This window comes from Lepidochelys kempii, chromosome 3 (assembly GCF_965140285.1).
Source record: "Lepidochelys kempii isolate rLepKem1 chromosome 3, rLepKem1.hap1, whole genome shotgun sequence".
In the NCBI taxonomy this organism is placed as follows: Eukaryota; Metazoa; Chordata; order Testudines; family Cheloniidae; genus Lepidochelys; species Lepidochelys kempii.
In genome coordinates this window covers 146489220-146514998 of record NC_136382.1, presented here as the reverse complement: position 1 = coordinate 146514998, position 25779 = coordinate 146489220, and the positions used below count along the sequence as shown (strand labels likewise).

The window sequence follows — 25779 nt, the reverse complement described above, 5'->3', positions numbered from 1 at the left end:
TTCAGAAAATTGAGTTTAAGGGAGAGACCCTCCCTTTAAGACATCCCTGGTCACCTGTGTCCCAGACTCTTCACAGATAATGACCAAAGGACTCAGGCTTATTTATACTGAAATTGGGACTTTGTCCCTGTTTGTGTAATCTGCTGTCCAATCTTTCCTTAGAGTTTCCCCCCCATAGCACATATCCCCTTGTCTTGCACAACTGGTGCACTCTTATTCAGCATGACCCATACTCTGTAATATGTCAGAGTGCAGAGAATTCCAAGTGAAAAGGTATTGCTCAGCACAGATGGAGGTGGGCCCTTCTGTTAAGTGTGAATAACAGGCTGATATGTACCACATCCTGTGACAAATAATTATCTCTGTCAGTTCCTTTATGACTAGATCTCCCAGTAGGAATATTATAGACAAAGAAGTTAACCCAAGGCTTAATTGTTGCTGATTGAAGTCTTTTTCCATCCCATTCTGCTGTCCTTTCCCTGCTCCATCATAAACCCTCAGCTACCTAATTTTCCTTTCCTCCCTTTTGCTTCCAAAATCTTGTTCCCTCCATGATAAGCCTACCTGCAAATGGCTTTGCACATGCTCCCACAGCTGTTTGGACAAGTAAAATGTGGACATGGTGGCTGAATAGAGGACTGGTTGAAAATCCTACCCCATTAAATGAAAGAGAAATCAGTGACAAGCTTTTGTCTTCTGTTTGGAACCAACACCATGTATCAAACTTAAACCAATCTCTTCCATATGCTTTTCAGATTCCTTTCTGCCTCTGTACTTCATCATCATTTTTTTTTAACTAAAAGCAGGGAATAATCTTTCCAGTAATTTAAATCCTAAAGTTCTCTGTTGTAGTTCTATTGAAACAACTTCAGGATGATACTTAGAGGATCCCTTAAAGTCTGTTTTTCAAGATTGAAACCTTCAGACATTCATGAACGAAATAAAGGTCTAGTGTTAAATATTTTGTACACTCTATGACCTTTCATTTGGGAAAGCAATTTCCGCCCTCATAGCAAGCTAATACAGGGAAAGCAAATGTGTATTCAACTTATTAAAAAATATGTCCCCCGAGGTAACTCAAGATTAGAGTTTCTAAAAGAGCACTTTTTATCTCCTCCCTTGAAAAACATACAGTTCCCTGTACAGCTACTTCCTCTCAAGAAAAGTTGGGAGCTTGCAAAATTCTTTTGGAAGAAAAATATTTACTTGTACTCGAGGTGATTCAAAGCACATTAGAAGCAAATGTTACTTAGCACAGAAATCTGAAAGCTCTCATGTTGAGAAGTACTTACTGACATGTGGTATAAACTATGGTTTAGATTTGAACATAGAAGGTTTTAATGACAGTTGTCTTGAGTGATTCAACGATTGCTGGTGGCCATTTTATTGAAAATTGTAATTTCTGTCACTGGCAGAATACAGGATCCTAGTAACCAATGCTAAAGCATGATGTAAACTGGACTAGAGCAGTGGTTCTCAACCTTTTTGGGCTCAGCACCCATTTGTAAATGTTTATGGCTTGTCACGACCAGTAAATAGTCTGGGGGTGGAGGCCCTTGGGTGGTTTTGGTTGGGTCCTGTCTGGCACTAACCCCACAGTGGTGGCTCCTGCAGCTCCTGTGCTGTGGGGCTGGCTGGGCTTGCCCCTTCGCCCCAGGCATTGCAACTTCCAGGCTTGCAGCACCGCTCAGCTTTGTTCCCGCACCCCTGACTGGACCAAATTTGTGTGAGTGGAGTTGTTGGCTCATGGGTTGCAATGCCACTCACTCAAATTTGGCCTACCCGGACTCCCGTCATCATAACAGCTGGGTCAAACCTAAGTGGCTCTGGGACCCCAGAAGTTGCCGTGCCTGGAGTGGGAAAGTTAGCCCAGCGGGACAGGAGCCCCAGGAGCTGCCACATGGCCCTTTGAAACATTCTGACAAGCCAGTTTCGGGTCCCAACCCACGATTGAGAAACACTGGTCTAGAGTCAAATTTTATTCCCTGTGGGTCCAGTCACAATGTTATCCCTCTTTAGCCAGATGGCTATACCAGCTATGAAAATATAAACTTTATTTTCAAGTGTATATGTTGTGAGAAGTGCTTGTTTGTGCACTTTTAGCCAGATTTTTCAAAGAGCTCAGCACCCAACAGCTCACATTTGGCCATCCCAAGTAAGTGACCAGATTTTGCCAAAGAGCTCCCTGTGGCAGGCCGCCTTTCTCCTGCCTCTGCTCAGGTCCACAAACAGCTCAGAGACCTTTTTGCTGATAAAACACCCAGTGCAGTTTATTTACCATTTTAGTTTTCTCCACCCATATACATTGTATACCCTCACCCCTACAGTCTAGGGAGCCTCAGCTCCTGAGGCAAGCAGGGGGGAGAGCATTCTCTTCCTCTCTCTTTCTGCTTCCTCCATTTCTATGCCTTTTGTATCATCTGCCTAATGGTCTAAATAGCCTCTTAGTCCTCCTCAGCCCATCCGTTAGGCACAGCTCTTCTTAATTAAGGTTTGCTCTAGAGTAATTAATTAGAATTGCGAGGACCAGAGGGCTGGCTCTGCTGTTGTTGCCCAACGCTCTATCACAGTCCCCTCCTATTTCAGCACCCAAATGAAGTGCCCAGTCTTCCAGATAAACATCTGAGAACAATTGCAGTTGCCTAGTGCTGAGCATTTTTGAAAGTGTGGTCTCTTTGTCTTAGAGCTGAAATGGGAGAGAAGCTAAGAGATTTTCCAGAGTTCCTGATTGGCTTCACTTTTACAGTCTGAGGCTTAATTTGTGTTTCACATTTTAAAATCTTGCATAATAAACTTTATTAATAAGATTTCTCAATTTTGCTTTTTAAATTTCCCACTTGTGCTTCCATTTGGGAGATGGGGCAACATGCTGGGGTGCTAATACACCCCACCTGGAACCACTACACTCAAACTTCCTCTAATTAAACTCTTTCGAATCTTTAAATCTGCAGGGGGGAATAGCTGCTTTATGGAAACATAGAAGAATAGAACAGAATTACTTTCATTATATTAAGCTCAGAAAGAAATTAAACAAGCTGGTTCTCCAGGAGAAAGATGGTCAAGATCTGTGTGCAAATGCAGTGAGCGGATACAGGTAGTTCTCTTACGTGTGTCTGATAGGCAGAGGTTCGTTTCCAAAGGATGTGATCGTGTTTAGGTTTAGTTAGCTGCACGCCCTTCAGTAAGTTAAGAGACTTATCCATTTTAATTAATGTTTTCAGCCGAATGGCTTCTTGCATTCTGACTTTCTGTGCAAGTGCAACACTACTTTGTAACTGTTTACATGACCTATACTTGATTTAGCTGAGTGAGAGGCTGTTATTAATCACTAACAGTTTTGATTCAGTTAAATAAAGACACAGCAATTTACCAGTTTACAATGGCTCTGATTGCAGGTTCACTTGTGCAGTTCTCACTTATTGCTCCGTCGGGCTGCAGTGGCATGTTTGCGGCAACTTGCACAGAGGGAAGCAGCAGAAGTGTGTGAATACGCCATGAGCTTAGCGAAAAATGCTGGTGACAAAGAGAATAGTGGCATCAGTAAGTGTTACCTTTTCTAATATAGTGTGTGAGTTTTTTAAGACAAAAACAAAACCCAACCTCCTTTGAAGTTTCTTGCCATTTCCATATTTCCAGCTAAAAGTAAAGACAGTAGCCCTGGCCTCTTAAATATGAAGAACAAATTAGAAATGGAATTTCCCCCCAATAAATAGATCCTCTCTCTTACTGATTGTTCTTCTCCCTTAATTTTGCTGGTTTTGAAAATGGGCATGGCACGGAGGGGGCGGGGGAGGGGCTTCTCACGGGGCCAAGAATGGCATTGCAGGTGCTCCCTGCCTTAGTCCACAGATTACTGCCACCTGCTCAGAGCCAAGTGGCCTGTGCTATAAACTTAAGGTCAGTCTAAAACAGCTGAATAAAAATAACCTCAGAATTTGTCCATCTGCGCCTTTAAACAAACAAACACAACTCCAAAGGCAAGCTCTTAATTGTAGTGCTTGAGGACAAGACCCTGACCTGGCCTTCGGGTTCTGGGTTAGCACTTCTCTGGCCCTCTCTCATCCTGCCGCTACCCCTGAGAAGCACAGGCAAGCCTTTTTAACTGACGTGCTAGCACCTGATTGGTTAGTGTCTCCTCCTTGCTCTTTTAGGCCTCTGGAGGATGAAGTCTTGTTGGTAGCCTGGTCTGTGTGGGTTTTCGGTAAATAGGGGCTATTAGGGCACCAATGCTTGTAGCAGGGAGCAGAAAAAACCTGATAGACCCTGTCACAGGGCATAATGATTCTGTATACTGTGAGTAGGATATTCAGTTTTGTTCTGTTAGCAACATCCTTAGTAGCCAGTCGGGTTTCCCAGTTGCCCCAATTTTTACATATATAATTTTATCCTGTTGCTGCTGCTGCTCAAATGAGTTATGATTCCTACTCGCCTGTTTGAATGGTTAGGAAAAAGTACAATATCCAGAAGTCTTCTATAGTAAGTATATAATTGTCTGCTGGTTGTTATATACTTTTAAATTTTTAAAAACATTGAAAAACATTATCTGCCTTCTTTCAACGGATTATCAGACAAACAATTTTTCCACTGTACCACAGACTCATGTGCATTCTAGTATTGTGGGACACAATTAAGACTTAACTCAGAAGAGATTCTTCAGGATCCAATGCGGGTAGATGCTGAGCATGTCCTGCAAGGTGTTGAGTGCTCTCAACTCCCATTTACTTTCATGGCAATTGACAGTGTTTATCATTTCATGGAAAATGCTCAGTATCTCATAGAATTTAACTTCTAAAAAGTTTAATATATTAAACTATGTTAGAGTTTATTGACAACAAATTGTAGTAATGTCTTTGTGTTTGTGATCTGAGCAACTAAGAGTGAATGCAGAATGTCCTTTTCTAATGCTGCTATTGCCCTCATTTCAAGGCACAAATAAGATTCAGTTTCTTATTGAAAAACTAGTCTCTCATTTTACAGATATTAACCCTTTTGCACCAGGAGTTGGTTCTCGGCGGGATATTCATTGTCGGCATCAAGGAGTTAATATAACAGAGACTGGCCTCGAGGGGGTTCTTTTTGGAATGTTAGATCGGGAGACTGATCGAAAGCTGTGTTCTGATATTCATGATACCTTGGGACATATGCTTTCATCCCTGGCAGTGGAAAAACTTTCACACTGGCTAATGCTATGTAAGGATGTCCTAGCAGCCTCCAGTGGTAAGTGTTTGACAACATTCATATAATAAGACGACATATCTTTAGAATTAATTTATTTTTGATAACATTCATTTGGAGCTCTTTATGTTGTCGTGGGATAGGAATCCATGCTCAGTTTTGTCACCTGTTTCTTGGATTGTAATATTTTAGCTTGTTCAGAAAGAGAAAATGGCAAATAGCATGATCAGTTTTGAATAGTCTATGTACAGACATACACATTTTAAAGTAAATCTGGTACTGTGTATATATAGGTTTCAGAGTAACAGCCGTGTTAGTCTGTATTCGCAAAAAGAAAAGGAGTACTTGTGGCACCTTAGAGACTAACCAATTTATTTGAGCATAAGCTTTCGTTAGCTACAGCTCACTTCATCGGATGTATACTGTGGAAAGATTAGAAGATCTTATATACACACAAAGCATGAAAAAATACCTCCTCCCACCCCACTCTCCTAATGGCCCACCTTGATTACCATACACATTGTAAGGAGAGTGGTCACTTTAGATAAGCTATTACCAGCAGAAGAGTGAGTTTTTGTGTGTGTGGGGGGGGGGGGGGTGAGAAAACCTGGATTTGTGCTGGAAATGGCCCAACTTGATTATCATACACATTGTAAGGAGAGTGATCACTTTAGATAAGCTATTACCAGCAGGAGAGTGGGGTGGGAGGAGGTATTTTTTCATGCTTTGTGTGTATATAATAAGATCTTCCACACTTTCCACAGTATGCATCCGATGAAGTGAGCTGTAGCTCATGAAAGCTTATGCTCAAATAAATTGGTTAGTCTCTAAGGTGCCACAAGTACTCCTTTTCTTTTTGTGTATATATAGGTAGTTCTTAAAGGGTGAGCATTACAGTAGTTAACACACTTTCTTGGCCTTTGCATTTAGCAGTTGACTGGTAAGGATTCCTGCATCTTATAATGCTGAACTATTAAAATGCTTCTCCTAAAGAGTGTAATGGCTACTTTGGCCATATAACCTCAGTTTCTTCCTTTACTGCTGATAGCAAAAGAGTTCTCCAGCTTTGCTCTTTCTGCCCCATACTACATTCACCTACATCACTTCACAATTTGTGTTAGGAAACATGTTTTGTTTTGTTTTTTAATTTAATTTGTGTGCTTTTAGTGATTAGTAATCTTATTTATTTTATTTATGTTTAAGAATTACTTTGTGAGACTGAATGAGCTTGGCACCTCATGGAGTCCTAGTTTGATTTTTGATTTTATAATACTGGGTTGGATTCTCAGCTGGGATACATGGGCTTTGCTGATTTACATCAGCTGAAGGATCTGTTTCACTGTATTAAATTTTTATTCTTTTTCTTCCTTATTGTTCAGGTTATCATAGAAGCAATCTAGAGGCTTTAAGGGGTGTTCCAAGTGCAGTCATAAAGTGCCATTTTCAGATAGATATGACTGTTTCCTGAGATATATTGGGACAAACCAAATGAGATCTGGCTGGCTATAAAATCTGTGCCTAGATATTGTTACAGAAAATGTCAATACTAAGGAATCATAGAATATCAGGGTTGGAAGGGACCTCAGGAGGCCATCTAGTCCAACCCCCTGCTCAAAGCAGGACCAATCCTCAACTAAATCATCCCAGCCCGGGCTTTAAGCCTGACCTTAAAAACTTCTAAGGAAGGAGATTCTACCACCTCCCTAGGTAACCCATTCCAGTGTTTCACCACCCTCCTAGTGAAAAAGTTTTTCCTAATATCCAACCTAAACCTCCCCCACTGCAACTTGAGACCATTACTCCTTGTTCTGTCATCTGCTACCACTGAGAACAGTCTAGATCCATCCTCTTTGGAACCCCCTTTCAGGTAGTTGAAAGCAGCTGTCAAATCCCCCCTCATTCTTCTCTTCCGCAGACTAAACAATTCCAGTTCCCTCAGCCTCTCCTCATAAGTCATGTGTTCCAGTCTCCTAATCATTTTTGTTGCCCTCCGTTGGACGTTTTCCAATTTTTCCGCATCCTTCTTGTAGTGTGGGGCCCAAAACTGGACACAGTACTCCAGATGAAGGCCTCACCAATGTTGAATAGAGGGGAATGATCACGTCCCTCGATCTGCTGGCAGTGCCCCTACTTATACATCCCAAAATGCCATTGGCATGCTGGAGCTGTGAAATTGACAAGAAAGCCAGGTTGTCACCGGAGCAGGTAGGGGGCTCCAGCTAAAGTCTGGCTGTCCCCCAGGTTCCCTGCTCCCAGTCAGGCTGTGCCTGCCCCTCTCAGACCCTGGTTGCCTCTTGGCTCCCAGCCCAGCTGCTGCCTGGGCTCTCCACTGCCTGCTGGGCTGCTACCCAGAGATTCCCAGATCCCTGATTCTTGCGGGGAGCCCTGGTACTGCTTGGAGGCTCCTAGCTCCCAGCCGCCAGGAGCCCGGCTCCTGCCCCCCCGCCCTCTGCTCCCCACTCCCCGCTGCTGGAAGCCTAGCTGCCCCCCCCAACTCTCCGCTCCCCACCACCAGGAGCCTGGCTGCCCCTCTGGGCTCTCCGCTCCCTACCACAGCTGGGCTCCCAACTGGGAGCTCCACACCTGGAGTCCTGGTAGCTCCTGGGCTCCTGGTGGGGATCCAGGAGAAACGGGGCAGCCTCCAAGCTCCCAGCAGGGAGATGCATGTGGAGCTGAGAGCTCAGGCTCTCAGCCCCCAACTCTGTTCCTCTTAAGTTGGTGGAAGTGCTCCTGGTGAGGATGTGCACCTCCGACAGAAGGAAGGTAGTGTGGGCATGAACCACCTGGTTTTAAGTACACCTAACATAGGTCGATTTATGTGTCTGGCATAGACATGCCCTCAGTCTGGACTATAGACTTTATCGTACAAAGTCCATATGACTACTGTTTTAACTTTCCACTAACATGCTGAATGCACACAAGTTTCTGTTCAGCCATTAGCCTTCCGGTTTATGCAGAAGGAAGTGTTACGTGCATCTAAAACTTCCCATTATGAGGTGCTGAGAGTTATTACCGTGGTGTTTACACCATTGATTAAACCTCCTTTTGTTCTACTCGTTCACTCAAAATTCCTTTCTGGACGATTTTATTCCTGACTTCACCTTGCAAAGCAGGTGTGAATCAGTCTCTCTACTCTTCTCCCATGCACTATTTTATATAAATACAATGTGGAGCTATGGATTCAAACGAGAGCCCTTCCAAAGGTGTTATCGGCTTTCTACTTACAAATTAGTTATCCTTCTAACATTTTCCCCACTCCCACATCCCTAATGTAGTGGCACTTTATTTAATATTTGATGTTAAAAGGTCCTCTTTCATTTTATTTTGAGTAGATTCTAAAATCCGTAAAATATGCATTCAGCTTTTTCTTTTAATTGACACTTGTACAGTAGGCCAAATAGTTTCCTGGAGAACCATGTTTAAATGCATTTCTCACTGCTGCTCTTCAGTAAGCCAGTAACTTCAAATTTATTTTGGGATGTCTTTGATCTGAGATGTATTGGCACGTGCAAAGCCAATTTTCAGGTCAGCCACATGTGTTTTCTGGCATGCTTTTGCAAAGGTTGCACAACCTTTCTCACCCTAAAATGCCACAACTCTTCTGCAGCCTAAGTGTATTATTTTTTAGGAATGGGGTGACTCAGTTGAGATAGGTTTCAGAGTAGCAGCCGTGTTAGTCTGTATTCACAAAAAGAAAAGGAGTACTTGTGGCACCTTAGAGACTAATAAATTTATTTGAGCATAAGCTTTCGATGAAGTGAGCTGTAGCTCACGAAAGCTTATGCTCAAATAAATTTGTTAGTCTCTAAGGTGCCACAAGTACTCCTTTTCTTTTTTCAGTTGAGATAGCTTATCCCTCTGATAAGTTTCTTCTTGTTGCTGTGGTAGCTTTCGTGTAATCAATCCCTTGTCCAGTTCTCAGAGCATCAAAATGATACTGAGGTTTTCCATATCAGTTTCTAGCTAATAGTCTTTTTGTTGAGATCCCTGACATTTTGTTCATATCCTGAACTGGGAATCTATTACAGTAGTCAAATTTGGAGAAAATAAAATTATTTTCAGTACCTGTAATGCTTGTTCTCAAACATGTTTGTGTGTGGTGCTAGAATAAATTGCCCACTTGCCTTTCCCACAATATTGGCCTTTCATTTTGTTTTCATTTAATATGCATTTTATCTTTTACTACAAGGGAATGAGAGTTCAAGCATGGGTAACAGCCGTATCCTCTGCATTGACAGTTTAACAGTTTAAATTTCTAAGCTACAGGACCCGGAAGTGGGGATTTTTTGTAATAGATACCTTCAGAGAGCTAGAGTTTTAGGAATGTCATTTTCTTATCTTTCAAAAAGATGAAGGATACTTTTAGTATGCTGAAGGGAAAAAACATCTTTACTTACTAATATTCCTTTACTGTGCCCTTCTCCATTTTCAAATGCCATAATTCGTATAGAAAAGTTAGTCTCCATTTTAATTTTGAATGGATTGTAAGAGTTGACAACTTCACATTGTAAATTGTTTCTGAAAATTACTACTAACAGTGGAATTGCTAAATTTTATGACTTTGTGTCTCTGATGTAGACATGAGCACTGCAGCTCCTTTGGGAGGAGGAAAGGATGAAGAATCGGAGAAGAAAGATGAGATGGATGATGACACAATGTTTACTACTCTGGGTGAAGAGGATAAATCGAAGCCTTCTGTGGCTCCTCGCTGGGCCACTCGTGTATTTGCTGCCGATTGCCTGTGTCGAATTATCATGCTGTGTGAGAATGCGAATAAGGCTCACTTTGATCTGGCCATGGCCCGTTCAGCCAAACTCAGAAACCCTAAAAGTAATTAAAGCATTTGCATGTGTTTTTGTTTAAACTTAGCTGTAAAGAGATATATTAAGGGTATAAGATACCCACAAAAAGAAAACTTTGTTAAAGAACAGGTAAGCCTGAGTAAGGGGAGCAGCTATCCATGCAAACTATTAAAAGCAGAGAAATGTCCAGTTAAGGTATACTCCTTTAGCATGTCTTCATCACCACATATCACATTGACCAGTTTCCCTGACAGACCCCCACACCTCAATAAATAATTCTCATTACACTCTAACACAGTGTTTTCAACCACGGGCACATGAACGCAGAAGTCTCCAGGGGGTACATCAACTCATCTAGATATTTGCCTAGTTTTACAACAGGCTACATAAAATACACTAGCAAAGTCAGTACAAACTAAAATTGCATACAGCCAATGAGTTGTTTATACTGCTCTGTGTACTATGCTCTATAAATGTAAGTACAGTATTTATATTCCAGTTGATTTATTTCATAATTATATGGTAAACATGAGAGAGTCAGCCATATTTCAGTAGTCGTGTGCTGTTTCCCCACATTATATTCTTCATAGATGTTCTCGCATAACCAGTTACAAACTCTTTTAAAATCTAGAGACTTGAAAATAACATCTGTAGGGTTTACTACTTTTCTGTTGATTTTTATTAGTCCTTTTCATTATCACATTTTAATAAATTAAGGAAATTCATTTTTAAAAAATTATTACTTACAATATCTGGCATTAAAACCTAAGATTAGGATGTTAAGAGAAACAAATGAAGAAAGTTTCCACAGAAATGTTACTGATTTCTGGATTATTTTCCTCTACCCCTTGCTGTCGTCACACATTTTTCTTTCACCCAGGGTCTGGATCCAGCTGTTCGTCCCAAAGAAGTGAGGACATAACCCCATTTGCACCCAAATAAATATTAATATTACCTGCAATACTCAGTGGCTGGCTACAGTACCTGAGTTTTAGAATTGATCAGATCTTCCTTTATCAGCAGGGGTCACTGTAGGCATAGGACTGTAACAGCAATTGCATTCAAGGTTTTCTGTCAACATGAGGAACAAGTCATTAAATCTGTTTTTGCAAAATGTTCTCAAAGCGGACATAAAGTATTTTAACATTCAGAGCAATTTTTTCTCATGACCTTTCCTTTTACTTTGATTCAAATTCATAACACTTAGTTTTTCACAACAGGCATTTCAGAAATCTGAAGTGATCATTTATATTAATAATAAAAAAAGTATATTCAATTAAATTTTTTTCAACATACGCAACTAATTTTTTTTTCAAGATTGGGCGAAATTTGCATATTATAACATACTCTCCCTGTTAGAAATTTGTGAATAGTTACAAGTGTCTCAGAGTTCTAAGGTGTGTTGATATGGACATCAGTTGGATATCTTTAACTTAGTTGATGACTTTATTATTTTTATTTTCAGATGATCTTTTAGTGCTCCATCTCTCCGACCTCATCCGTATGGCATTCATGGCTGCAACTGATCACAGCAACCAGCTGCGGATGGCTGGTCTCCAGGCACTTGAAGACATTATCAAGAAATTTGCATCAGTTCCTGAGCCAGAGTTTCCAGGTCATGTGATACTGGAGCAGTATCAGGCTAATGTGAGTCCTTCTTTATATGTTTAGGAAACTGTATATTTTTCTGTCAATATGCCAGTGTCAGTTTTGAGAACAGTTTGTAGTTTTAAATGACTTGTGAAGGAACTTTGTGTGTGTGAGAATGTACTGCAGACACCAATTTATTTACCCCTTCAAAATTATTTCTGTATCTCCTCTACCTATTTATTATAATTTAGTAACTGGCAAAAGTTCCAAAAAATCAATTGCCACTGATCCTTGAAATCTAAATATTAGGGTGAACATTTGTATTTTGGCAACCATAATGGCCATTTCTCTGGCAGAATTAGAAATTTGAAAAGAGCACTTTGATTCCATTCCAGATTGAACCTAATAAATCTATTTTTCTCAGGGATTAATGAATGCGCCCCTGTTCTGTAAATTAGGCCAGAAATCTGTGAAAGCACAGGAATGGAAGCTGGGATCTGAGTTTATTATTCCTGGATACCACTGACTTGTTGTGTGAGGTTGGTTAAGTCCCTCAAACCCTGTGCCTCAATTTCTTCATTCTTAAAATGGGAATGATATTGAACCCCTACTTCAAAGGAGTGTTGTGAGAGTTAAAGGGGAGAGCCAATTTAAAAATCGTTTTTGGTCAGAATTACTTAGTTGTGAGAATAGTGGGTTACCCCTAAAATTACTATAACTGGAAGAGATTATTTTTTTCCTCAGTTTTTTCTGTTTGTTTACTTTGTGCATTTGATGACACTTTGCATGTATAGTCAATTTTGCTGTTGGTCCTGATCCTGCAAATATTTACACACACATTGTCTCATTGACTTTAGTGCAAAATTTAAGCACATATGTAAATGTTTGCCGGATCCGGATTTCAGTCGGTGAGCTTCCACAGTTTTTGTGGGGGTCTTTCACACAGCAACAGAGGAGAGAAATATTCTTTAGAACAGTGACGAGTGACTATAAAATGACAAAAATTGATTCAAACTCATTTTGCCCCTTTTGATTATTTAATGTTTTTATAAAGCAGTTTGCGATCTTTAGATATAGGGAGCTATGTATGTGCAAAGTATGCAGTTATTCTGATTCCTGCCTTTATGGTTTTATTTTGTTAAAAGAATACCATTTGCTGCATGACTGATTTCATGTTGTTTTGGAGACCTTAACTTTTGAAGTTATTGTGTTTTTGATTTCACAATCTTATGGCATAAGGTATAAAACTGAGCCCTACTTAGTCTACCAATGTTGGCTGTGTGCCTATTTTGCTGATATGTACAAAATCTGGAATATAAAATCTCCAATTTATAATTAAACTTAAATGTAGCATATAAACTACATAAGAAGTTTTAGTTATGGTCCAAGATAATTCACTGGTCCATTTAATCCCCTTTGGTGGAAGAACCTATGGGAAGGGAATTAGAAGTGACAGGACACTCGATTCTAATTTATATAGAATTGTCTCTTCGAATGGGAGGGATTATCTGATGAGAGAAGTAGAGAGGCAGTGCATATTCCTAATTCTGTAATTCCTGGGATATCTGTTGTAGGAGAAGGCTAACTGTTGAGGCAGGGGTCTCTGCTGTCTTCTTCCCACCTGACAGCACAGCTCCAACAGGAACTGGAGCAACTGTAGTGGAAGTCTCATGACTATGCTGGTTTCAACCACTGTACATTTGGCTTTGCTTTGTGCTCCCTGAATAGGTTCCATGTGTGCTTCACTCAGCAGCTCTTCTGCACTTTTGACTTTCTCCTCTGTCCTGTTCACTCCTTCATTCTTCCTCTATTCCAGTGGTTCTCAGACTTTTTGTGTTGGTGACCCCTTTCACACAGCAAGCCTCTGAGTGTGACCCCGGTCCTTATAAATTAAAATCAGGGTTTTTAAATTTAATTTAAATTGAATGGGGGCTCAAAGCTGACAGTCCCCCCATGCATAGCCAGACTTGGGGCTATCAGCCCATGACCCCCATTTAACCACCTTGTGATCCCCAGTTTGAGAACCCTTTCTCTATTCTGTTCTGCTTGGGCTCTTGTCAAATACTTTGAAAGACAGGGTTGACGCTATCTGTCAGGGATTTATCAACTCTCCTCTTCAACTCTGTTCTTCTTCACTCCAGTCTTTGACTTAGAGCTCTCCGTCTTTCTGTCTGCCTATAACCCCTACTCCTGTCCCTTAGACCCAGTCCCTCTTGCCTCAGGTTCTTTTTTGCGTGCTGTCTCTCTCTCAACACCAACCTATCTTCAACACCTCTCTGATCTCTGGCTGATTTCCCACATTGCTTGCCCTATCCTGAAGAACCCTTCCATTTGCTCTGGCTACCTTTTCACCTACCCTCTCATTTCATGTACCTAGAATCTCCCCAATAGGGCTGTTTGTTTTGACTTCTTTGTCTCTCTCCCCACCCCTTGCTTAATCCATTTCCACCTGCATTCTGCTTTCTTCACTCCAGTGAAACTGCTATCACAAAGATCACCAGAGACCTGCTCATGCCCAAATACAAGGAATTGCTCTCTGACAATACTTGTCTCAGAGTTCTAAGGTATGTTGATTCCAGCTGGTCAATTTCATACCACACCTCCTGAGCTGATTAGTTATCCTCCCTGCTCTAGTGGTCTCTTTCATTGGGATTTCAACCAGCTCTTCAGCTGTGGAGCATCCAGAATCTCATGATGCTTTATTACTTAGCCTTTTCCCCATAACTTTTTGCAAGTGCTCCATTGTTGGTATTCATTGCTCTGCTCCTTTAAAAAGAAAACAAAATTCAGTTGTGGTACACCAGCTCCTGCCAGAATGGAGTGTAATTAATTCTTTTAAGTCTTTGCATCTCCTTCTTCCATTCCTGATTGGGATGTTTTTGTGCTCCATGGAACCTTTCTTCCTGAGGATAGTGCTGAGTTGTCAGTGCATCCAGAGCTTTGAGTCCACTTATCCTTCTCCACCATTCAGAACACCTACTATGCTCTGGCTTAAGTTCTGCCTCCATATTGATGTATCCTGTATTTTATATCCATCTTCTCCCATTCCACTGAGACCATTGTTTTCACTCTCAACCTCCGAGTCTACATTACTAGTCAAAGTAGTTCTCTGGCACATCAAACTCTGAGATGGCTTGTGCTGTATTTTTTGTGCGTGTGTTCTGTTTTCTCTGCCTTTCCTTCTCAAAACAGAGAAGTGTCTCAGTGACTATAAATGTTCAGAATTCAGTTGAATAATGTCCCTAATAGACTGCACAATTCATGCTGTGCCTGAGAAAGATCCCTGATTGTCTCAGCCTGTGAGATTTGCTCACGGATCCAGTCCCAGAAAAAATGCCTGAAAATCTGCTGGTCCTCCCCACAATTACTGTCAGTTCAGTGCAAATCCAGCCATGAAAATCTCAAAGGGTTTAGACTGTCTTGAGGAAACATGAGTTGAGACTTCATGCAGGGCATAGAGATTGTCCGTGTCTCTGGGGCAATGCAGGGCTCTGCAGCAGTGTATCCAAATTGTGGGGAGATACTACCACAGCCTCGGCACTGTTTCAGACGGCATGTTAGGTTATTTCAGTGAAGCCCTTTGAAACTTTTTAGTATCAAACTTGCCCAACCAAGGCATCACTTCTTTTGGAACACTGACTTTATTCAGAGTGTCTCCCAGCTTCAGGCTAACTCTGCCCTTAACTGCTGGGCTCAGCTGTCTGAGGCTACGGGTGTGATGTTGCACTCCATATACTTTATGAAAATATGCTTATGAATGTGAATATGATGTAACTAAAATGTGCTTTATGCAAAAGGTCTCTTGTAAGGTATCATTACAAAGCTTATAATCTACTGAGTGTGTTCATCCTATTTGTTTGCATGTATTATTTCTATGTCTGGAGTTAGGAGAATAAGATATAAACTTGTATTACTGATATAAACATATTAAGTGGAGGCCATTAAGGGAGCTTCAGAATCAATGAACTGTAAATGGCTCTGTTTACTTGATGAAGTGAGCTGTAGCTCACGAAAGCTCATGCTCAAATAAATTGGTTAGTCTCTAAGGTGCCACAAGTACTCCTTTTCTTTCTGTTTACTTGCAAACCTTCCTGTGTATGTGTGGGCAAGCCCAGGAAGAGTGGAGGCTGGGGTCTCACAGGACATGTGAACATGTCACATCATACTGGAATCCATCTTATCCACAAATCTGGTACTTTTCAATTTAGAAGGAGGGATGGGGACCTAGAGACAAAATATTCCTGCCTTGTGCCACAGCTGTAAAAGCGGGTGGACAAAAGGGGCCAGTCATAAGAAAACCCCTGCTTACCACCTGAAATGTCTGCTGGATCTAACAAAGACTGTACCAGAGGAAAGGATTGGGCCCAGACTAGGAAGGAGTCTAGTCTGTGAAAGAAGCTTATTAAAACATATCTGAGGGTGAGATTTTTACCTGTAATCAGTTTCTTATTGTATTAGGCTTAGACTGGCGTGTTTTTGCTTTATTTTGCTTGGTGACTTACTTTGTTCTGTCTGGTTTCACTTGGAACCACTTAAATCCTACTTTTTATACTTAATAAAATCACTTTTGTTTGTTAATAAACCCAGAGTAAGTGATTAATACCTGGGGGAGCAAACAGAGAGATATGCACAGCTATCAGTGTTATAGAGAGTGAACAATTTATGGATTTACCCTGTATAAGCTTTATACAGAGTAAAACGGATTTATTTGGGGTTTGGATCCCATTGGGAACTGGGTATCTTGGTGCTGGAGACAGGTTACCTGCTGAGCTGTTTTCAGTTAAGTCTGCAGCTCTGGGGACATGGACCAGACCCTGGGTCTGTGTTGCAGCAGGCTAGCGTGTCTGGCTCAACAAGGCAGGGTTCTGGAGTCACAAGCTGGCAGGGAAAATGGGCTGAGAGGTAATTTCAGCATGTTGGGTGACAGTCCCAAGGGGGTCTCTGTGACCGAACCCCTCTCAACGGGTTCCACCAATCCTTATGTGTAGTGTTGGTATCCCCAGAACCTTAGAAGCAGCAGTAGTTGACCAAGTATAGGCTGTAAGCTCCACACTACCAGGGACCTGTTTAAACTATGAATAAAGAATCTACAGTGGTTGCACTTAAGTTATTTTCTATTTTGAAAGATCCTATTGGTTTGACAGATAATTAGAGTTAAAATGAGGAATACCAATAGCACTGGTAAAGCCTTTCAAATGGTAGACGTTTTTAAGTGCATCTACAGAAAGACAATGAAAATAGTAATAGGGCAGATAGCTGTAGCTGTTATGGGAATATCTCCATGATAATCAACAAGGCCTATAATAGCAATTTCATGATTCAACATTTCTGATGTGAATGGTTCTCAGTAATATGAGAGGACACTATGTTTGTATGTGACAAAGATAAATGTGGTTCAAAAAGGAGATGCTCCTTGTAAGGAGGAATGGGTGAAAGGTGCAGTACAAAGGTTGTTATTTTTTTTAAAGGCATAGTATTACAAATTTCTATAGGCAGCATAAAATAAGGATAACTGTTGATGGAGTTTTGATGCCAAATCCAGCGCTCTGTTATGCTCTATACATTTTGTGTGTGTTTGTAAGCCTCATTTAATCCTATTTTTTTTCCTTTTACGTAGGTTGGAGCTGCTCTAAGACCAGCTTTTTCCCAAGATACCCCTTCTGACATAACAGCAAAAGCCTGCCAGGTACAGAGAAAAATATTAAGACTCTGTAGTAAAAACTTGACATATTTCAAAAGTGTATGTGTAAGTGATTTCTTTTCTTGTTTTTAGGAAAAGAGTGAGAAAAGAAAAATAGTAGTAGATATCCCCAGTACTGGAAAATTTGGAAACTTATCATGACAGGTTTCAGAGTAACAGCCGTGTTAGTCTGTATTCGCAAAAAGAAAAGGAGTACTTGTGGCACCTTAGAGACTAACCAATTTATTTGAGCATAAGCTTTCGTGAGCTAGAGCTCACTTCATCGGATGCACACTGTGGAAAGTGTAGAAGATCTTTTATACACACAAAGCATGAAAAAATACCTCCTCCCACCCCACTCTCCTGCTGGCAATAGCTTATCTAAAGTGATCACTCTCCTTACAATGTGTATGATAATCAAGGTGGGCCATTTCCAGCACAAATCCAGGGTTTAACAAGAACGTCTGGGGGGGGGGGGGGAAGAGGGGGTCAGGAAAGAACAAGGGGAAATAGGTTACCTTGCATAATGACTTAGCCACTCCCAGTCTCTATTCAAGACTAAGTTAATTATATCCAATTTGCAAATGAATTCCAATTCAACAGTTTCTCGCTGGAGTCTGGATTTGAAGTTTTTTTGTTGAAGAATTGCAACTTTCATGTCTGTAATCGCGTGACCAGAGAGATTGAAGTGTTCTCTGACTGGTTTATGAAAGTTATAATTCTTGACATCTGATTTGTGTCCATTTATTCTTTTACGTAGAGACTGTCCAGTTTGACCAATGTACATGGCAGAGGGGCATTGCTGGCACATGATGGCATATATCACATTGGTGGATGTGCAGGTGAACGAGCCTCTGATAGTGTGGCTGATGTGATTAGGCCCTATGATGGTGTCCGATGAAGTGAGCTGTAGCTCACGAAAGCTTATGCTCAAATAAATTGGTTAGTCTCTAAGGTGCCACAAGTACTCCTTTTCTTTTTGTGAAACTTTATTTATTAGGAGCACTGATAGAGGCTCCAGGTAATATATTTTGTTGTTCAGTAGTGCAGAAATCCTTTGGGGCATTACGTTAAGAAATCTTTTTGTATCGCTTTTCTGCAACCAGTAGTAAATAGCTACATATAAATACTGGTTTATAACTTTATTGATATCTGTTTTTAAATGAAGGGTCCTGGTCCAGTACTAGGGCTAGTAGGCACTTCGACAATACACTGCTACTAACCATAATTGAAAATGGGACTTGCATATAGTGCTCTTTGTTTTGGTTGTTGTGAGGCTAACAGATATGTTGAGAAATAGGTATCTTTAATCTGATCAAATAATTTGAGGCAATGGTGCCCCAGTGCCACCCTAGAATTTGACTAGCAAGTATAGCTGGTTTGGAAAACTTAAAAGAAACACAGAAAATAAACTGACAATTTTTTTGTGTGGAGAATGTTTTCTTCTTCTTTTTTTTTTTTTTTGACCAGCTGCACCAGAAAGCTAAGAGAGAGAGACACGTTTTTTTAAACTTGAGCCCCATGAATCTGCCTCTTCCACCTTCCCTGCCCAACAGTTCCACTGGGATCAAAGAATTGCCGTTGTCCGGGGGAAATGTTGTAACCTGCCCATATTGAGGGAAGGAGATGCACAAAATTCTTCCACTGCCTTCCCTCCATGTGTGGGGGGAATCTGCTACCGCTGCTTACGATGGAGTGGGTTAAGATTCTACTGTGCCTACCGCTCATGTTCATATATGTGTGAATATTCTGCTGTCACCTCCTATAGATGACATACAGTGTAATTTTTATACCTCTAACACGGCCCTTGCAGAGGAATGGAAGATTCCATTACTTGGGAAGAAGGATAATGACATCTGTTCCCTTCAACTTGTCTGGGGAACCTGTTGAAGTGAAGATGATGTTGGACAGAGGAGGAATTTAGGTGCCTTTTGACTCAGTAATAAAGGTGCTTTCCCATCTCCTAGGTGGCATTGGGTGTCATAAAGAGAGAATCTGTCTCCCATTGTCATCTTATCAGTATGCAGTAATACTGGAAAATACCTCCCCCCCTCCCCGTTCACAGCTCTTCTCTCCATGAAAGGAGTTGGGGGCAGGTGCATTATTCAGCTCAATACAAAGCTAGTAATTGTCACAAGGCTTGTAACAGACATTATCCCCACTGGAAATCTTTAACTTTACGGAACCCCTATAAATGGGCTTCTTTCTGTGGTGTTACAGCTTCGAAAGTGTGATTGTATTTAAGAGGATGATTGCTGGGGCATAGTGCTGAACAGGTGGTCTGCATGATGTCTAAATCTTAAGGATCTGTTTAAGTTTTTTAAAAAAAACCCAAACACTCATAGTCCCAAAAAATGTTTTATTGATTTTTATAGGACATGGTTTTGGGAAAAAAACTTTTACAGACATGCTAAGATATGGATAATTGGACCGTTTTAAAAAATAACTTGAAACAGGAAAGAAGTTGTTAGTGTGCTTTAAAGCCCATCTTATTCTGGTGATTTGGGGGACATTTAGTACATCATTTTACAATTGCTAGATTTAAAAAAAAAAGTTGTTTATAGGTTACTTTTAAAAGGGCTAGTATCCAGTACACAATTCAAAACAAATGTGATGAAAAAAATTGTATTTTGCATGATTAGGCTGACATACTCAAGAACAGAGTAAAAATATTATTGTTTATGCTAGTTACTGTGGTTCATAAATAAACACAAACATCTCTGCTTAATATTACATGGCATATTTTACAGGTATCTACAATATATATTGCAGATGCCATCAGCTCTGCAAACACCATCTTTATGCTTGTAACTACTGATTTAAGCCCGTCTAGAGTATCATGAAAAGGAAGAACTTAGCTAGACTGTTGTTTGTCAAAGGGGGCTATTAGGATGTTACAGAAAGATTTTAACTTTGCATAAAAAATCTGTGCTTGCTTGAGCAGGTATCATTGTGCATGATTCCTTCCAAAAAAATCTTTGAGAATGATTTTAAATTTTCTTGCTTAGGTATGTAGCACATGGATAGGAAGTGAGGTTGTAAGTGACCTGAATGATCTTCGCCGAGTTCACAATCTCCTTGTCTCCTCCCTGGACAAAGTGCAAGCAGGAAAGGGGTCTTCCAGTCAGCTTTACCGAGAGAGTGCCACGACTATGGAAAAACTGGCAGTCCTGAAAGCCTGGGCTGAGGTAAACAGTCAGCATTTATATTTACCTTATACCTCAGATTAGTTACTGTAGCACAGCTGCAACTTCTCATCCTTTTAGCCAGCTGGCCGGCCAGCCAGCCCCAAAGCTTCTATCTTTTCCAGCTACTCTGACTTCCTCCCACCCTCTCCAGGCTTTTCGTTCACCATGCCTGTCTCTGCAGTGCTTCATCTTCTCTCTGTCTAACTCTGTCCACAGCTCCACCTTTCCTCCATCCCACCCATTGTGCATACCCACGCCCCCTGAGAATTTCCAGACTCTGTCAGATGTTGATTTCCTTCCCATGTCCTTGCCTGTTCATTTAAAAACAAAATTCAAGGATGAGCTGGTTAAATCAAAGCATAGCTAATTAGTAGGGCCCTACCAAATTCAAGGCCATGAAAAAAAGCATCATGGACCATGAAATCTGGTCCCCCCTCCGTCCCCCTGGTAACATCTGGCCTTTTGTGTGCTTTTATCCTATACTGGACAGATTTCATGGGAGAGACTAGCATTTCTCAAATTGGGGGTCCTGACCCAAAAGGGAGTTGCAGGGGGGTCGCAAGGTTATTTTGGGGAGGTCATGGTATGGCCATCCTTACTTCTGTTCTGCCTTTGGAGCTGAGTGGCTAGAGAGCGGCAGCTGTTGACCGGGTACCCAGCTCTGAAGGCAGTGCCTTGCCAGCAGCAGTCCAGAAGTAAGGAAGGCAATACCATATCATGCCATCCTTACTTCTGTGCTGCTGCTTTCAGAGCTGGGCGGCCAGAGAGTGGCAGCTGCTGACTAAGGGCCCATCTCTGCAGGCAGCAGCGCAGAAGTAAGGGTGACAATACAATGCTACGTCATCCTCATTTCTGTGCTGCTGCTGGCGGTGGCGCTGCCTTCAGAGCTGGGATCCTCAGCCAGCAGCTGCCACTCTCCAGCTGCCCGACTTTGAAGGCAGCACTGACCCCAGCAGCAGTACAGAAGTAAGGGTAGCAGTACCGCAAAGCCCCTCTAAAGTAACCTTGTGACCACCCCACAACTCCTTTTTGGGTCAGGCCCCCTACAATCACAATAGCGGGAAATTTCAGATTTAAATCGCTGAAATCATGAAATTTATGATTTTTAAAATCCTGTGACCATGAAATTCACCAAGATGGACCATGAATTTGGTAGGGTCCTACTAATTAGCCAGGAATTCCCCAAATAGGGAATAATAAACTACAGGGCTACTGAAGTCATTGTTTGGGAATGTAAGATACCAAGGAACATACAAGTATCTAAAAATGATGGATTTCACAAATAACATTGTGTATGGTAATTAATTAGGATGTCCATGTGGGTTAAATTAAAAGGTACTCGAAAGAGAAACTATCTGAATGTTTGGCCAAGCATGAACTGTCATTCTAGCAGTGTGAGTAGTTTGATGAAGTAGTAGAAAAATTGCCTCATTTTCAGAAGGGCTGAGCTCCCAGAAATACGACTGAAGTTAATAGGAGCAGTGGGAGTCTAGTACCTCTGAAAATCAGGCCAGCAGTTAATATAGGAGTCAGATGAGATAGTGAGCATAAGAAATTATTGGACAGAAAATATTTTTAAAATGTAAATACTGTGCTGCAAGACACTATAAATGATGAAATGTTGTAAAAATGTTCTGGTTTCATTTATCGTTTTAATCTGTATTTTTAATGGTGAGGGTGCTCTTTTTGTTGGCTGGAACTACTGTATTGTGAATAACCTTTTAAATGTGGGTGTATTTAATGAGCATGTGTGACGTGAAAGCTATTACAGAGGACCCTGAATATGGTGTGCCAAATGGAACACAGATGGGTCCAGGTCTTACTAAAGCTTTTCTGAAACCATTTGCACTATACATTTTATAATGCAAGAATAAAAGTACTGATTAAAGAGACTACTTTGTGTGAACTTGGCTATATATGCCATTGTGCATTGTTTTATAAAGTGTTACTTTAGTGAATAGTGTTTTGAAGAAGCTGAGCACAAGCAGGTCTTTGTTTTCTCTATTGCATTAACATACTGTAGTTCTCTTGCATTTAATTTCCTTGGAAGTTATTTTGAGAAAATAAGGAAAGTATTAGCACTTCAGCCCTGTAGTGTTAAGCTATTTTCAGCTTTGATCTGAAGCAAAGCATCTGTTGTGTGGGGACATTTATGTCTGCTATATTTCTTTTCTAAAAACACTGCTTTTTGTTCCTATTGCAAATCTTTTCCCCCAATCTTTCTGCTTATTTGCATAATATGTGTCCTTCTGTAAGTGCTTTAAAATTTTCCCTCAGCCCTCCATGCTGGGTACCACAGATACCAATTTACAGACCCTCTACAGAACAGTACACAATCAAAAAAGAAGAAACACTTATTCACATGGCCTGAGCTACACACAGAAAGTGACCTGAATGAAACTAAATTGATTTTATTCCTTCCTAAACTGATTTAAGAGTAAACCTACAAGTGAGTTGCACTGATGTAACTAAACTGATTCCTAAATAGATTAAATTAAGTTAAATTTGTGCATTTTCTGTGAAAAGAGCCTTAACTGACACTCTTCAGGTTAAAAGTCTGAGTAGCCAGATTGGCTTTACACTCTGCTGTGAATGTTAGCAACACACTCAGATTTAACTTGGAAATATAGCCTGATAAAACATAATAGCTTTTTCATTTTTCCTATCTTTATTTCCCTCTGTTGTGTAGCATAAATTTTTCTAGTATGATATTTTGCGGTATTTTTAAAGTATTTTCATACTGTCACAAAAATGTAAAACTATTCATGATATTCCATAACAGCTAAAACAAAGGTCATTTACAAGTGCAATTTGTCATTTAATTGAAAGAAGGCTTTTTTCTTTTTCTTTTTAGAATTTTAAAGTAAAAAATTTTGTATCTGTTTTTATAGGTGTATGTTGTAGCTATGAAAATTAAAAAGGAAGCAGAGACCAAACCAAAGCGAGCAATAAAGAATACGGATGATGAGGAGGAGGATTTTGGTACTGTAGATGAGCTACCACCAGACAGTTTGATAACACTTGTACAACCTGAGCTGCCTATCCTGAGTCGCCTTTGGCTAGCTGCATTGAAAGACTATGCTCTTTTGACTTTACCAGCTGAATTTGCTAGTCAGCTTCCACCAGATGGTAAGCACAGCAATTCATTTTTTTTTATGATTATGAAAGACAGAATGAAGATCTTGGTAAGGAATTGTTGGAGGCATTTTGAATTTCTTCTATTAATTACTCACTTCCCAAATATGTTTTGCATTTACAGAAACGCTAACATAACTCTAACGCTTGGATGCATACCTTTTTCGTTATGTATAGACAGAAATCCTAAGGCTGAAGTAAATGTTTTGTGTAATGGTATAAACTTTCATCAGTGTGCATTTTAGATGACCTATTACTGCTGTGTGGTGAAACGACAACTGAGTTTTGTATGTCATCCCAAATATCTTTTATTTCATTTATGCCTCTGTTTTTTCAGAAAAGTTACTTTAGAAAAATGTTCAACAATCGAAAATATCTTTTGGTGCTATATTTCCTGTGACTTTGTCTCTAGAGTCAGGATGTGTTAGTTGCCGTGTTTAGTCTTCGAAATGACTGGAGTAGAACAAATGTTAAAAACTCTACTACCTATAACAACTGTTCTATAAATGGGACGAAATAATGTAAAGTTAGTGATTAACTAACTCATAGAACTTTATCTCACCCATAACATTGCATTTTCACTGAAGTCCTGTAACTTTACCATTGATGCTAATGGGAACTTTGGCGTTGACCTTAATAGTGCAGGATCATGCCCAAAGAAAATCAAGTGAAGTTTCTACATTCTGTTCAGAAACAAAGCCAATATATTTAACTTGAATTTCAAACTTAGTCATAGCTTTCTCTGGCATTTCAGTGACACAGATCTAGTTTTGTTAGCATTCATTGCAATTCTAATTTCGACAAAGCACTATAGCAACAGTAAAATACACAAAGATTCTCTAAGTGTAATTCATTCTAAAATTGCTCACTCTTTAAATTGAATGAAACAAGTCTGAAATATATTTAATTCCTAAAGTTTCCCCATAACTTATAATATATACTATTCTTTTCTATGATTATAGTTTATATAAAATATAAAGTACACATTTTTTTAACACGATTAGTCATTTCCAGGATTACCTAAGTCCGTGTCTAGTTATCTAAAATAAAGTTGTCTCATTTTTCAAAGATACTGAGTATTTGTTGCTTCCATTGATTTGTGGGAGTTGTGAGTGCTCAGCATTTCTGAAAACCAGGCAACTTTATTTTAGATAACTAGACATGGATTTAGTCAACCATGTTTTGAAATTTTAGCCTAAGTTCATACTTTAGAATAATAAAAACATAAAAATACACTGAAAATATTAATGATTGAGAATTAAAATAGATGAGAATACATTAGTAAATAATGATTGAGAATTGAATAATATAATACATGCATGAATGATAATATAAATGATCACATTATGATTATTTTAATAATAATAGACATACCCTAGTCCTGCAAACACTTGCATACATTTACCTTTACAGATGTGAATAAATTAATTGAAATCAATGGGACAACTTGTGCTTAAAGTTAAGTATAGGCAGGATTGCAGGATTGAGGGTCTTTTAGACTGAGTGGCATATATTGTATTTTACCAAACACATGAAGAAACAAGGTCCCTGCTTTGAAGAGGTCACAGTCCAACTCAGAAAAATACTGATATGTACATGCAACACTGGTTCAAATGTGAGAAAGCTTGGGGCCACTGGTGAGGAAATCAATAAATTGTTGCATTCTAATCCATGGAAGGCTGCAATATATCCATAGAATTACAATGTATGATAATATTTTAAACAGCTGAACCAGGTTAAGTTTCCACTGAAAAGATTTATTTGGGTTTTACTAACTTTGCAAATTAATTATAAATTAATGAGAGTTTATATTCAGTGACAAATGTAACAGATTTTTCAGACTTTTGGGTGTTTGTTTTTAAGCTGTTTTTAAAGCTGTAAATGGGACATAATTAAGAAATCTTAACTTTTTTTTTCTTTAAATAAGGAAAAGAGAGACTCAGATAATAGAGCCAGTACTTGGCTTTTTATGGCTAAGGTTTCTAGGGTGGCTAATATTTCTTTTGTTTTGCAGATATTTCTTGGATTGTATCGTATCCTCCTGGTCCTTTGTCTTTCTTTTTGTCAGTTTCTGAGGTCTTTGTGGATTTCCCTCAGTCATATGCAGCACAGAAAAAAGTTAGGACAGGGAGGAAATTTAGTCTCACTTTATCATCTACTAGCAAAAAATATTTTAGATCAAAGAACAGGAAGTGGTACAGATGATACA

At 39.9% G+C, this 25779-nt stretch overlaps 1 protein-coding gene across 8 annotated transcripts in view; it reads left to right on the top strand.

The window, feature by feature from the left end:
* Positions 1-25779, top strand: part of HEATR5B (HEAT repeat containing 5B) — a 96042-nt gene that overhangs the window by 51946 nt on the left and 18317 nt on the right. For 6 of the 8 annotated variants that reach the window (XM_073338384.1, XM_073338379.1, XM_073338380.2 and 3 more), the window contains exons 22-28: positions 3396-3540; positions 4963-5217; positions 9754-10005; positions 11443-11624; positions 17185-17253; positions 20256-20435; positions 23327-23564. In XM_073338384.1, the coding sequence (XP_073194485.1) occupies positions 3396-3540; positions 4963-5217; positions 9754-10005; positions 11443-11624; positions 17185-17253; positions 20256-20435; positions 23327-23564 (1321 nt within the window). The remainder of the gene's footprint in view (positions 1-3395; positions 3541-4962; positions 5218-9753; positions 10006-11442; positions 11625-17184; positions 17254-20255; positions 20436-23326; positions 23565-25779) is intronic. The other 2 variants (XM_073338385.1, XM_073338383.1) reach the window with 1 other exon arrangement.